The sequence below is a fragment of the Drosophila willistoni genome, assembly GCF_018902025.1.
Source record: "Drosophila willistoni isolate 14030-0811.24 chromosome 2R unlocalized genomic scaffold, UCI_dwil_1.1 Seg167, whole genome shotgun sequence".
NCBI classification, from domain to species: Eukaryota; Metazoa; Arthropoda; class Insecta; order Diptera; family Drosophilidae; genus Drosophila; species Drosophila willistoni.
This window is the reverse complement of record NW_025814050.1, coordinates 3,413,456-3,428,500: the sequence shown is the minus strand read 5'-3', so window position 1 is coordinate 3,428,500 and position 15,045 is coordinate 3,413,456. Positions and strand designations below refer to the sequence as shown.

Here is a 15,045-nt window from a genome sequence, read left to right as displayed (position 1 = left end):
CGTAAGGGGAAACAAGATGGAATAATAATAATTGACATGGAAAAAGTGGGAAAATCGACCGCATTTAGGTTTTTGCATTTGTCGGTACATTTTATCGATACGTTATGGTATTATGTATATACATATGTATGTATTTACATACATTTATATGAAAAGGTGCATTTGTGTGTGGTTGTTGTTGGTTGTGCTAGAAATTGGGTTAATTAGTGGTCAGTTTTGTTATGTAACTGCCATGCGATGATGACCTGACATAGATAACCCTTTTCTCTCTCCCATTTTCTTTTTCTATTTCCTCATTTTTGTTCCCTCTCTTGCTTTTCACTCAGGGAATTCACTTTTTCTCTGTGACAACATCTCGATTTCACCCATTTCCCCTCACACCGCGTCTCTCTGTGTGTGTGTGTGTGTGTGTCTGGCAGTAATGAACTTTTATGCGTTGTCATTAACTTTTATTGTATACTATATCTGACAACACCCCACTTTCCCGCATCTCTCTTCACTGCACTCTCCTTCATATTCTTATCGTTTGTTTGTCTGTTGTTGTTTTTTGGTTTTTTTTCTTTTTTGTTTTAATAAATTTAAATCATTTGTTGCATTTATTTTAATTATGCACACAATTTAAAATGCATTTACGGCTAGGCGCAGCTTTAATAGAGAACTTTCATAACAGGGTGATCCGGGCACCAGGACACCTGCATTGTTCGTTTATTTAATTTTATTTTGCTCACAGAAATTCAATTATTTTGGATGTGTTTTTTTTTCTTCTTTTTTTTTTTTGTTCGTTCAAAATGTGAGCCGCGAGCCTAACAACCAAACCAAAATTACAATTTTTACCCCTGACATAATGTGTTTTCATGAAATTTTTATTCATTCGCTTCTGCTGCCTTTCAGATATAAGTATGTATGTATGTATGTGTGTGTATATATATAGATCCCAGACGTCGCGACATTGCAAACAAAAATTCTTTTGGTGTAATTTCATTATTTCAATGTTTTACTTGGCTGAATTATAAATGAGGCTCTCCCCACACCATCATCAGGAGAGAGTTTTGGCTCTTGCGTTTTCAGTCCTGTTTATGGCTAGTCATATGGTGGGCGGCCTACTTCTCACTCTTTGCCTACACTCGAGAAATAAGTCTAAAATATTAGAATAACTAAATACTTGACATGATGGATGTCAAGATATGGATTTAGGTATATTTCGATCCCTTTGTGTTGATCAGACTTCAAATGGCATTTAAGATTTTTTCTTAGCTTTAATAGAGAACAATTTTGGTCTAAACTAGAGAGTATAGGCCAATTAAAACTCTATACATTGACTTACCTAAAGAAGCCTTTGCTCAGAGTTTTTCTTCCTTCTGATCATAGCAGAATTACTTTCATGTAATCATCTAACTTTATCCAACACCATTTTGAATAAGGTTTCATTTCATTTTCACAAACTTTTGTCAATGTTCTTTATGGTTGAAAGTCAAGGTCATGATTGACTTTGCTAAGCTTAGTATTTCTCGCAGTGCATGTTATTTCGAACAGATGTTGGGTTATACAAATTTTGAGAGTTTCCCCAATCCTCTGCCTCTTCCTTAGGAACACACACACACACACACACACGCCAATTTTTGACATTTTTTGAAGGGGGGCGTTGGTGTTAGGTTAAAGGCAAATGTTTTCAATGAGTTGCTGTCCACTCCCCTTCGCTCTGGGTTCCCCGACTCTCTAGCTTCTGCTTCCTACTACCTACTAATGTTTCTCCTACTTCTCGTTTATAAATATTTGATAATGTATAGCTGTCAGTTAGCCGTCCAATTGAGTGATTTCCATTACACCAAGAGCCACCCACACAGCCGTTGGCCCGTTTTTTACTCACTTCTTTTTTGTTCTTGTATATTTTTATAATTTTTCACATTTCATGGAGCAGCTGCAGTGGTTCACATAATGCAGGTAGATGGAATTGAAGTGCCCTGCCATTGACATACGACTTCTGTTTCTCACTCTGTCTGTCTGACTGTCTGTCTGTCTGTCTGTGTGTCTGCTTGTCTGACGCTCGTTTTGACAGTTTGACGTCTGGCGTTATTGTTGTTGTTGTTGTTCTTGTTGCTATTGTCCTTGTTGTTGGGTTGACATTTTGACAAAATGCTGAGCAAGCGACAAACCTCGTTGAAATTGAATATTATTAGCGTCAGGTAATTGCCTTGAATTTGGGGCTCCATCCATGAATCTCCCCCTTCTGGCTGCCTCTTCATCCTGTACAATTTCCCGCAATAAATTACACATATCATGTAAGGTATACGTTATACGTAAGGGTCAACAGAAATAGAAAAATTCCTTTTCAAATATAATAGAATGTTAACCTTTTAACTTCTCTTTCTCAAACATTTGTTTTATAGTGGAATCCTAGAGCTCAATAACCCAAAGCTATTTACCAATTCTTTAGGTAGGAAAGCTTTTTGGCACTATACAAGTAGTCGATTAATATGTAAAGTTATCGATAGAAATGCGATAACGTGTCAAAAGTATATTTATCATTCTGAAATTATAACTTTACATCTGTGTGTATACAAAAGTTACTTCTGGCACAACGTATACCATATGTGTATGTATCAAATTGGTTTTTCATTTCTTATAATTTATATCGATACTTTTAAAATAAATCGGTGTCGATCAAAATCTGTTCAACTATTTAGCCTTATTAAGGGACAAGAGTTACTTTGCCTCCTAAGACATAGAATCAAAAATCTTTGAAAAGGTGTAAGAATTTTTTGTTATAAATAAATGTTTTATTGTTATTATTTTAATTGAAATAAAAGAATATCATCCACTCTGCTTTTCCCATCAAAACATTGGTGACATTCAAGTTGAAACTTTTTTTAGGACTTTTTAGTCTCTTCTAATTGTAAAACTGACATATGTCCTGGAAGCCTTGTCAGTGGTTTTTCTGGAAATAATTTTAATAAGTGAAATACTACAAAATGCTAAAAATGCTACTATTAGTTGTATTATATGTACTTCATTCACAATTTAAAGCTAATGTTAAAAAAGGACATATTTACCCTGCAAAGTTATGGGACTCTGGAGAGGCATTCTCTGATTAGTTAGGAACAATAGACAAATGCTTGTTAAAATGATTTTTGCCCCATTTATATTTTATTTTTCATTGTAGTTATTTGAAAAAGCGTTAACATGGATTTACTTTATGAAATGTATTGTGTCCTATACACAAACTGAAATGCTTCAAAACTAACCTGCTCGACTTCTCTTTTCTCTTTCTACGGTTTACTTTCAGGATTTTGGAGAGCATGTGAAGCTAGGCCAAAGAATGCAAATAAATAAAAAGAAAACTCATATAAATTACCCAAACGAAAACGAAAAACCCAACACATACACACACATACAAACACCCACTTACACATACAAATCACATACACACATATACACATTGAAAACCAACAGAAAACCAAACTAATTTAAACAACAAAATGCATAAAAACCCACACACATATGGCCAAGTCTAGGCGAAAGCCTGAAACCAAAATAAAATCACATAAAATGCAGCAGCAACAAATTCTGCCGAAATATATAAAATATTTAAACTAAACTAAAAGGAAAAACAACTAAACACGAAACGTACATTTCATAAGGAAAATTCTCCTGGAGAAGGAAAATGCCATCAATAGAACAGCATCAGCATTGGCTTCAGCCTCTTTCTGGTCTCAAAATGTGGGCACAAGAGGCGTGGCTCAGGCTGCATAAATCAAAGTAAGTTTTCGGGGGGGTGAAATCAAATTAATTTAAAGCGAGAAAGCACGAAGCAAAGTTTCTTGCTGGAAAAAAAAGCCATAAAAATTGCATTGAAAAATACGAAAGCGAAAATAAAAATAGAACAAAAAGGTAGAACGAGCGCAACAAGAGCAACTCGAAAAAGTTCATTATTTCAACAGTTTTCTTATTGTTGGTTTATTCTATTTATAAATATTACCATTGCAATGTCGAAATTGTGGATAAAGCGTGTAGGAGTTGATTCCTTTTTAGGCTGAGTTGCCAACTGAAAAATATGTGATCATGTCAGAATGCATAAGTAATCGATAAAGTATCAGTAAATTGTCAGAACTCTACTTAACTTAAATAAGATTATACTTTTACTCAACTTTGTCAGTCAGTCAGCAAACTCAGGGATTCTTAATAACTGAGTAATGATGGTGATGACTCTTGAACTAAACAAAAACTCTTAATAAATATTTAAATAGCAAATACAGTTCGATGAAATAATGCTTTAATTAACTAGAATATATAATATTCTTGTGGAATAAATGTCTGTCAAAAATTACATAAATGAAAAGCCATCAAAGTGCTGGCTCAAGCCCCCAAACAGTCGCCACGAAGAGAATAACAAAAAATATAGACCAATGCCAATTTCGAGCAATGGCACAGCTGGGCTAGCCCTCCACCTCTATCCACCGCAATCCACCTCTACCCACCACACCCACTTTTGCAGCCATTACTGGGTCTAGGTACATGACCAGCATCAATAAGTTCTTAGTGTGTGCCTGAGAGAGCAAACTTCGAGGCAAACAGCTGCTTCTGCTGGGACTGACTGTGAAAATGAGCAAAGAAATTTATCGGGTCGCAGTGACCCTCTCTCTCCTTCTTTCTTTCCATCTATCTCGCTTTCTCTTTCCATCCAACTCTTGCCGATAATCACTGCGACGAGGACGACGATGAAATCGAAATCCCATGCAGTGCAAATTTGAGGTTAATGCACAAATAAATCTGCCACAAATTGAAAGACATCAAAAAAAAAAAAGAGAAGGACAAAAAGTATGAAAGAAACGAGAGAAAAAGAGAATGTTAAAACCGGCTAGGCACGTAACAATTCTGGTCCCATAAGGGCTTTGTCGGCAAAAGGGGGGAATGTTGTCTTGAAAATAATAATTATTAACGCTCAACTGCGTCTCAATCAACAACATTTTATCTGCTGCTTCCAGTTTTCAAGTTTGGCAACAGAGTTTTTTTCTTTCCTCCAATGTGTTTTTCTATTTTTTTTTTGCTGTTTTTTTCTTTTACCATTCTGTGACAGGAAACCGCTAGCCTAGATATCTCGTGAGCCTCTGCTAACTTCCGATTTCCGTCGCATGCTGTGATTGAGCCGCTGTTTGATTTCCTGTCAGAAGGCGCCACCAGCAGGCCTATGAGGCAATAGGCAGTAGAAGTGCTGCCTGCCTGCCCGGCTCGTTGCCTTACAGCTTGACTGTCTTTTGATAAACTTATTATACTCTTTATTTGTCCAACAAGAGGGAAAAAAACTCCATGATAGTCGACTGGGTCGTATCCCTTGCCATATGAAACAGGAAATTGTCTATACATTAACTGGAGCCTTTGAATAACATTTTGGGTTATCAAAAAGTAGTTACGTGTTTTACATTAGCCGATATTTAACTCATATTATTAATTGCAATGTCACTCTAATCCCTAAATCAGTCTTAAGAAGGTTAAACAAATAAGAAGCTAACTACTCGGAGGGTTTTTATAAGGGTTACTTATTGCCCATATGGCTAGTATACTTAGTTATTAGTTGTATTTTGTCTTAATTTTCTAATTGAACAAAGAGTAAAGTTGTCAAAGGGCCGTAAGAAAGTTTATTTCCTCGAAAGTAAGCTTGAGGTTACCTAAAAATATAATTCAAAGCCACATTTTAAGGCGAGTTAATAAAGGATCCTTTCGTATTGTAGCCAGTTTAAAAACTGTTTGAATGCTAACTCTTACATATTCTAAAATTTGCGTGTGTGTATCTGATATGCCCAATCGATTCGATGGTATCAAAAGTTGGAGGAGGCAATCGTCTTTGGCTTGTTAGCCACGTGTCGCTACTGTGTTGCCTATTTCGAGTCGGTTAAAGTTTTGGGTGTCGCATAAAGAGGGTTCGAAAAGTGATATAGAGGGGGGGTTGGGAAGCGGTTTTGGCACAACCCATATCCCGCGTCTAGCTGTCTGCGGGCATCAATGTCAGTGATTTATCACAAGGCACAAAACGCACATAAATAAACAACGCAGAGAGAGAGAGAGAGACACGGGAGACAGGAAAGAGACCTGAACTCGACTCATGGTTTAGCTACTGGCTACCGAGTTGTTGTTTTCTCTCTTTTTCTTTTTTTTTGGTATTTTTTGACAGTGCGTTGCTTCGATTTGCTTTACGCTTCACTAGATTTAGTCCCCCAACGCCTTTCTCTCCATCTCCTTTTCTCTCGGTGTGTGTGTGTGTGTGTTTGTGTCTCTTCTTCTCATTCTCTTGCTCCCAGTTTCCTTTTCATTTGACGCTTTGTGCACTTGACTTCGACTTTGGCTTCGATTTGCTTCTGCTGCTGCCGCCTAACGACCCTCATTGTTTGACACTCGGCGTTGATTTTTGAGAACGGCGCGGCGTCGGGGTCTCCCTTTTTCCTGCTCCGGCTTGTGCTCCTGCTTCTGCTCCATTTTTCGTTATCTTGCCAGATAATGGCGGAGAGTCTCGCGCGTTTTTGTTGCTGCTGCTGCTGCTGCTACATTATTTTCACTTTATTGAAAACTTGTAGCCCAAAATTGATTTTCTGCGTCTCCTGGCGGTTGCCAACCTCGACGTCGGCACATTCCAACGGGATTTGACATTTTTCCCGTCTTCTAGCAAATTTATTTCGCATTTAGTTTGAATACTTTTTCCTTCTGCGGTGGTCGTGGTGGTGGTTAAATTTCGCATACATTTATTTTAAAGACTGTAATTTCGTTTTATTCTCATGCTAATGCTTCGGGTTTGACGGGTGAGAAGTAGGCGGACGCAAGGCAGCTCTGAGCAGGGAAGAGTTGTAACTTGTGACTTGCTGTTATTCTGTTTTGGTTTCTCATCATTATCGCCGTTTTTACCCTTTCTACGTTTTCAAATTCTTTCACACTTTTTCATTTAAAAACAATACGGAATTCCTAACCATTATTGCGTTTATTATTAGACATCGATATTTGTACAGAGTAAAAAATGTCACTCTGTTATGCAAATTCGTGCTAACAAAAGATTGTGGATCAATAAAATTTAATATTCTTGCTTCTTCACACTTTTAAATACAATGGACTAAGCCCTTCTCAGTGCTTTGTTTATAGTTTATCCTGTATAATCAGAATGACCAGGTATGCTCACTTTAGCTTTAGGTTGAGAGTCCTGGATGAAGACTGAGATAGTCAATAAAAAAATGTACTTATTCAGAATGCAAATCGAATATAAATATCTTGATATCCGATTGAAATTTTTAATTTAACTACTTATGTAAATTCAAAGTTTGTGAGTGCCATTACTTAAATGAGTCTTAATTAGAATTTCAAGAGTATTTTCATGGTTTTCCACTTTCTTTGGCAGTGGTTTTAGATTTCGCTTTGTTATACATTGTAGAATATTTTATTTAAATTTCGCCGGACCAAGAATAGAACAATAGAAGCAATCAGTGCTAAAAAATCAAATTCAATTTGCGCATATTCAGCATTTTTTTCCTTTAGAACCTTTTGTTGTTGCGAGCGACTACAAATTTTTGGTGTTTTTTTCCCGTCGTTTCTTTTTTGAATTTATAACAACAAAAATCCTTATTTGAAGATGTAGAACCGACTATAACATACCCTGGCAGATTAGGCAAAAGGGTGCTTAAAATCTCCTTTCTCCTTTCACTTTTTCTGTTTTGCCATCTCAAGACGACTAAATCGATTGGCATCGATAATACAATAACGCAGGACTTGTAGCTGATGTAAGACAAGACTTTTAGTTGATCTTCACAGGGTATAAAAGGGAAAAGAGAAAGAAATTTTAAGTCTCGTACTAGCCAAGGACAACCTGAAATGAATAGCCAGAGCAGGGGGAAGGCCAGGCAAATCATAAATATTCCCTGAATCAACAGAATATGATGAAAATCCATAAATCATTGTATATATATGTGTGTGTGTGTGTGTGTGAGTTTGTGTTTTTGGGTGGCACGGGTTGCGGGTGTCGGACGGCGGAATGTTGTAAACTGAGTTGAGTTTTGGATTGTTTTGAGAGAGCAAGGATTTCAAATGCAAATCAACTGTGTCGAAAATAAAAACTTTCGCTAACAAAAAGTGCGCAACACAATCTCTCCGACCCAGCGATTCTCTGTTTCTCCGTTTCTCTCCTCCATCTATCCCTGGCTTACTCAGTCTCAAGACTCAGTCTCAGTCTCAGCGAGACAGCCAGCCTCAAACAAATAATGAAGACGAATGCAAACAGTAAAAGACCAAGGCAAATAACATAGGAGAACAGAACAGAAGGAAGCAGAGCAGAGCAGAGCAGAGCAGGCGACAAGTGGGAGGAAGAAGTGAAACTGTACAAAATTTAAGCAAACAATGAAAGGAGTCGTGAGTGGGCGACTCGAGCTGTGAGGGGGATGGAGAAAGGGGAAAGGGGGAGACTGGATGGATGACAGAGAGAGCGAGTGAGTAAGTGAGCGAGGTGAAGAAAGGGAGGCTATCCCTTTGTTGCCTTTAATGCGATAATTTCATGCGCAAGAATTTAATGGCAAATTATTTCAGCTATTTTCATAACGGTTCGCTTTTTATTTTTCTTACGTTTTTGGAATTTTTTACCCTGCTTCGAAAATGTGAAACACACAAAACTTGTCGTCCTTTTCGTGTACCTAATTTCAGTGTGCCAACAGACAATCCAACAAGCTAGAGGGACCAGACTGACAATGAACGGCAGCGGAATAGAAAATCAAATATGCTCGAAATAGTGTGGCTGCATATTTCAAATTAATAAATGTCAAGAAAGTAGTTAATATATAGTGTAACTGCATATTTTTGGAGAGAAATGTTATAAATCAATATTTTAATGTTAAAGCAGAATCACTAACCATAGAACACATAGATAGGACAAACTCATGATTTTTTGATTGCAAACGCTAGCCTAGTCATGGAACCCCAGAGAACTTCGGGAAAACCCGAACGCTCTCACTCTCAATGAGAGCGTAAAATGGGGAGAGGGCAAAGCAGCTACGAAAAAATTTCAGTCTAGCACAGACTACCGAACGACGAAGGCAGGCCTACGTCGCTTGTGATTTCGTTCTGTCTATGTATGTGTACACTCGTCGGTACATGCTCAGGCTTCGTAGTGTGTGTGTGACGTGAAGTTGTACAACATCGCATTTCAACAGCTCGCTCGACCAAAATTTTTAATTTTCGACAAAACAGCGACAATGCGAATAGGATATGCCCCTGTGGAAAGAATATCAAGAAATATTGCCATCTGCTTCGTATGTATCCCGGTGGCTGTACCGATAGAGTGCTCGCTTGGCAATACGAATGTCCCTGGTTCGATTCCCAACTCGAAATCGTCGGCTTAAATAAGGTTTTTTTCTATTTTATAATTTTGTTTTTTTTGTTAATTTTTTTATTTCTTTATTTTTTGTTTATTTTGTCTTTTTTATTCTATTTTTATTAAAAAATAAAAAGAAAACCTTACTGGTCGGTTTCGAGTTGGGAATCGAACCAGGGACATTCGTATTGCCAAGCGAGCACTCTATCGGTACAGCCACCGGGATACATACGAAGCAGATGGCAATATTTCTTGATATTCTTTCCACAGGGGCATATCCTATTCGCATTGTCGCTGTTTTGTCGAAAATTAAAAATTTTGGTCGAGCGAGCTGTTGAAATGCGATGTTGTACAACTTCACGTCACACACACACTACGAAGCCTGAGCATGTACCGACGAGTGTACACATACATAGACAGAACGAAATCACAAGCGACGTAGGCCTGCCTTCGTCGTTCGGTAGTCTGTGCTAGACTGAAATTTTTTCGTACCTGCTTTGCCCTCTCCCCATTTTACGCTCTCATTGAGAGTGAGAGCGTTCGGGTTTTCCCGAAGTTCTCTAAGGTTCCATGACTAGGCTAGCGTTTGCAATCAAAAAATCATGAGTTTGTCCCATCTATGTGTTCTATGGTTAGTGGCAGAATAATAGAACATTTGAATATTTATCGGGATTCCTTGAAGGAGCAGGTATCACTTGAAAAATCATTTGTGAAATAGTGTGGCTGCCTATTAAAAAAAAATTCAAAAAATGAGTTTTCTATTACAAATTATAAAATATTATATAAGCTTAAATCAGTTTCGTTCTATTTCAACTATAAGCATGAGATCTCATAAAACTAATCCCATTAATGTTGAACCATCACAAAATTCCTTCATGTTCCGTCCAAATGCTGTGAACAACAAAGATTAAAAAATTCTAAGAGTAAAATGGCAATTGGAAAGACAGGAGACAGTTGAGGCGCGAATCTGTTGCAGCAAATGTTCAAATGCAATTTAATTGTCTACAGTGATTTTTGCTGCTGTCCTGTGCTCCTGAACTTTTCACGTCTCTGAACCGTAAAATTAAACAATTGGAGAGAGAAATAGCGGTAAAGGAAGGTAGCCAGCTAAGCGTAAACCAGATGCTGCCAACTTGTTGATGGACAAATTGTACAAGGCCTTAAATTTGGTTTCCTTTCCGGCTTTCTGGACTGGATGTTGTATGCATATTAAAGCCAAATGCATTACGCATTGTAAGCACGTGCGAGAAGGCAAAAGAAATAGGTGGAAACGAAATAAAATCAAGCAAATTTGCGCAGCTGACGGACACAACAGTCTGGACGAGTCCTTTTGGACATCCCCTAATTTTCTTCTTCTCTTTATTCTTTCTCTCTCTCTCTCTCTCTCTGTCTCTCTCTCTGTCTAATCAGATCTGGTGTGAAAACGCGGCCAACTTGTCGCCCATAAAACTTGAAATTGAAAAACTTTTAAAGTTTAAACTCAAAATGTCTACGACTCAATATTTGTCTCTCGCTCCCTCTTTAATTCTCTAGTCCTCTGAGTAAGCGTGTGTGTGTATGTGTGTGTGTGTGTGTGCTTCGACAATTTAGACAAAGGCCAAGCCCAAAAACCCTAAAAAAGAAAGAGAGAAAAGAAAGCAAGTCGAAAGTCGGAACACTTTCGGCTGATTACAAACGCGCAAATGATGCGTGTCTAATGCGAGAAAGCTTCGAACAAAAGGCCAAAAGCAAAGCAAAGAAGGCAAAAAATGGAACTAGGAGTAAACCACAGTTAAGGCAGACAGGCAGGCGAAAGGCTAAAGGCACCAAAAATTGACTTGCCAAAACGTATTTTTAACATATGTACACTTTGAGAAAAGAGTTAACCAAGAAAAGGACTCACTAAACTGAAAAAAAATCTATCTAAAATAGGTCTAAGAGGAAAATTTAAAAATCGAAGTGTTTGAATTCAATTCATAAGACTAGCTTTTAGTACAAATTTTCTAGTCCAATCTAGAATATTTCCCAGGGGAATGTTTCATGCAGAAAAATCGATTCTTATCCTATAAATATCTAAAAGTAGGATAGTTCATTTCAAGAATAAAAACAATAAATTTCTAGAATCAATAAAAAAAAGTATAAACAAAATTTAAATTGACTTTTAAACTTGCAAAAAGGTTGCATTTAATTTAGCCTGAAAAAGGATATCTAAGGTATACACTCAACAAAAAAAGACAGACCTTTTCTTTGCCGATTGGAAATGAAATGCAAATAAATAAAACACTGGGAATATAGGAGATTTGTTCATACAACAATGTTTAAAATAGTAAGACAAAAGCAAAAATTTTCTGAAGAATACCCGGTTTTGAAATATTTTGCAGTGTAAAAACCCACATGACAGACAATTCCCACAAAATGAGAGAGACACAATCTGCTTGGGTGAAAAGCAGGCAAAATGGTAGCCAGCTGCCCATTTTTTAATAAAAATAGAGAAAGACTGACGACTGGCAAACGTTTAACATATGCCAAAGCCGGTAGACAGAAAGACAGACAAATCAGCTAACTAGATGGCAGGAGGAGCAATGTGGCAAGTGGCAAGTGAGAGGGAGAGACATAGACAGAGACAGAGACAGACACTGAGACGCTTCCTGAAAGCGACGACGGCTTGATATTAAGCTCCACTGAGATAAACACAGACAGCACTAAATTAATTCTGCTCAATTTGCATTAAAATATATATGCGAGTAGGCGAGACTCGGTCGGAGTTGGTATTACGTTCCAAAGTCACACACACACACACACAACTTCACTTCCCCCGTCCCCCTCAACGTTTTGGTGGTCTGTGGGAAAAATTATGAGTGAGAGTGTGGCAACATTTTAGTTACAGCTTTTGCTGGGCCTCTCGCTTGCTGCTGTATCTTTTATTTAATTTATAAATCCTTCAGGCCACAAATTCACCTTCGTGGGGCATCTTTTTGTTTTGCTCCTTATTTTTTGGGGTATTCTCTTTTACTTACTTTGGCGGTCACATTTTGAAAATATATATTAAAAACATAACGGAGATGAACCACAAAATGGCGAAATATATACAAATTGTTACGCACTTTATGAAATGCCAAAGAGTCGCAAAATTTGTGTTTTGGTCTCAGTGGATTTTGTTCTTTGCCCGCTGCCGTCGTTATTGTCTTTTACATCATTGCTTTACTTAGCATAAGTACACGCAGAAACCAGCTACAGCAACAGCAACAAGAGAAAGAACAAAGGCAACAACAAATTGCTACCGCTTACCCCCAACCCAATCAAATCCGCCATCCCCCTCCCCGCAACCTTAACCAGCAAATACCCAAACCGAACCGAACATCCCAACTCCATTTCAGTCTCCTGGCTCACCATTTCTGCCCAGAGGCGTCGATAATGAGGAGGCAAAAGCATCGGGGTCACCAAATAATTTAAAGCTTTCAATTTTAAATATTTTTAAATAAATTTAAACAAAATGTTGGTATTTTGCTTTTAAAATATGCAACTACATTTTTTTAAAATTTCTACTTTTCAAGGGGGGACAAGACTACGCCTCTGTTAGTTGGTTGCTGTTATTTTGGTATTTCAAGCGCCGCATGAGGCTGAGACACTCCGTGTAGGACGTAGTAGCTTCAGCTTTAGCTTCCGGACGCCTTTTTGCCATTGTTAACATTTATTTTTATTTTATGCACTCCACACCAACACCAACACCGCCGTCCTTCTGCCCGAGCCCCCCACGTCCTGTGCCTTGTTCTCTTCATCGCCTTTTATCTGCCGTGAGACACGCTCTCCTCTCTCCTTGCTTGCCATCTCTCTGTGGGCGCCTTGAGCTTCAAATAAGTATGCACAGCACGGGGGGACGACTCAGACTCCGACTTCGACTTCGACTCTGACTACATCCTCCGTTCAACCGCTGCCCGTTATTCCCGTCATTCCGTGCTCCGTGCTCCAATATTCTCTTCCCACCATTCAGGGTTAATATTATTGACTGCGTGTGCGTGCCAAAGCCAATATTTAGCTAATGGTCTTCATATTTTAAATATTGAAGCAGCATGAAGGGGAAATACGCAGAACTTTTTGTTTTTTATTTGCGGTGCCAGAATTCGCTTCCTGTAACTTTAAGTTCACTCAAAAGTGTGAATCGTTAAAGTCGTTAAAACAAATGCGTGTGAATTCATTTCATTTGCTTTTGCTTTTCTGTTTTTGGTATGCAAAATATTTAAATTAAACTACAAATAAACAAACGCAGCCACAAATACACACTCCAAACACACACGCACACACACTCACGTAAAATGCAATTTCATTTTCCCGCCATAAATTGCCGTCAGAGCATGTGGAAAACTTTGGCCCCATTATTTTATTTTTATATATTTTTTTTTGTTTTCTTTCTGGTTTCCCCCTTCGTTTCCTTTTTTTTTATTTTTGCTCTTCCTCCCGAAATTTATTTGCAAATGTCACGAGTCCTGCAATGACTAAGGGATAGGGCTGAAGGACGAATGGCTAGGGAGAAGCAGCGGTGGCGTGTGAAAGATAAAAGTAAATTTGCTATATTATTTTGTTGCAATAAATATTTAAATGGCAGAATTGGTTTATCTTTGACGCTTGAGCAAATGTTTCCAAATGTTGGCCAAGACCTAAAAAAAAAGCCATAATGTAAATGCAACATTTTTTCATTTGTGGCACAAGTGAATTGAGTTGAAACACCAACACATTACTATCGAGAGAGTAAGGACAATGGACATCACTCCCAAATGATCGACTAGTATATACCTAGTAGAAGTGACTAATTCGTTTGAGTTGTCTCTAGCCAGAAATACCCATTTCGTATGCGGAAAAAACACAAAAGCCGAACGAATAACTTAAACTGGAACGGAGCATTCAACATAGCTCAAACGATTTTCAAAATCGGGGCCATACAATATAGAGAGCATAGTCTGCCATGAACCAAATACGCGAAACGCATTTGTCCCATGCTGGTTCCACTTTAGTTTGATGGTGGCCCGGTTTAAAATTGTTGTAGATTTTTTTGTTTTTTTCTTTTTTGCCGCCAAGTGAGCAACAAAAATGGTATGTGACATTCATTCCCGGCCCACTCTTTCCCCCTCTTTCTCTCTCTCACTGTCGCTCTTGCACACACATCAAGCAAACGTCCATACGTGGCAAACAACAATTGTGCACTCGAAAATCGTAAAAATCGTTAAATCGCAAAAATCGTTGCGCCTGCAGGTATGCAATGGTTACCAATGCTCTTCTTTTTCATCCCACCTGCCTCTCCTGCTCACAATATCCCTTCTGTTCCACCTTCTAATTGAGGACCGTCGGCACATTCTTGTGCATACATTTTAATTTGTTTACTTTTTGGCCTATAATAGTGGTCTCTAGGCTGGCCCCCCACGTCGCCCCGCACTCTGTTGTGGTGCCAGTCACGGATAAAGTTTCTAAATACATTTTTACGTGACTTGGCGACATCAAACATATGATTTCTATGTTAATGTACGGATGCATGTGTGCGTTGGAGCAGAGGAATGACCGTCGTTCGTTAGCATTGTTTCTCTTCTTTTCCACATACATACATCCTGGTGATATTTCCAAGCTAATTTCCCAGCACCCGCATACCGTAAGCGAGTGACTATGGCTTGGAGTTGGAGATGGATAGAAGCCGAGTGAAATGAAATTTCCTGCCTGTCTACATTGACACTGATTTCATTTCA

The 15,045-nt window shown here is 38.2% G+C and overlaps 1 protein-coding gene across 1 annotated transcript in view; it reads left to right on the top strand.

Moving 5' to 3' along the window:
* Positions 1–3,584: 3,584 nt before the first annotated feature.
* Positions 3,585–15,045, top strand: part of LOC6644394 (protein O-mannosyl-transferase TMTC2) — a 28,855-nt gene continuing 17,394 nt past the window's right edge. Inside the window, exon 1 of the mRNA XM_002066631.4 lies at positions 3,585–3,756. Within this exon, the coding sequence (XP_002066667.1) occupies positions 3,662–3,756 (95 nt within the window). The 5' untranslated portion in view covers positions 3,585–3,661. The remainder of the gene's footprint in view (positions 3,757–15,045) is intronic.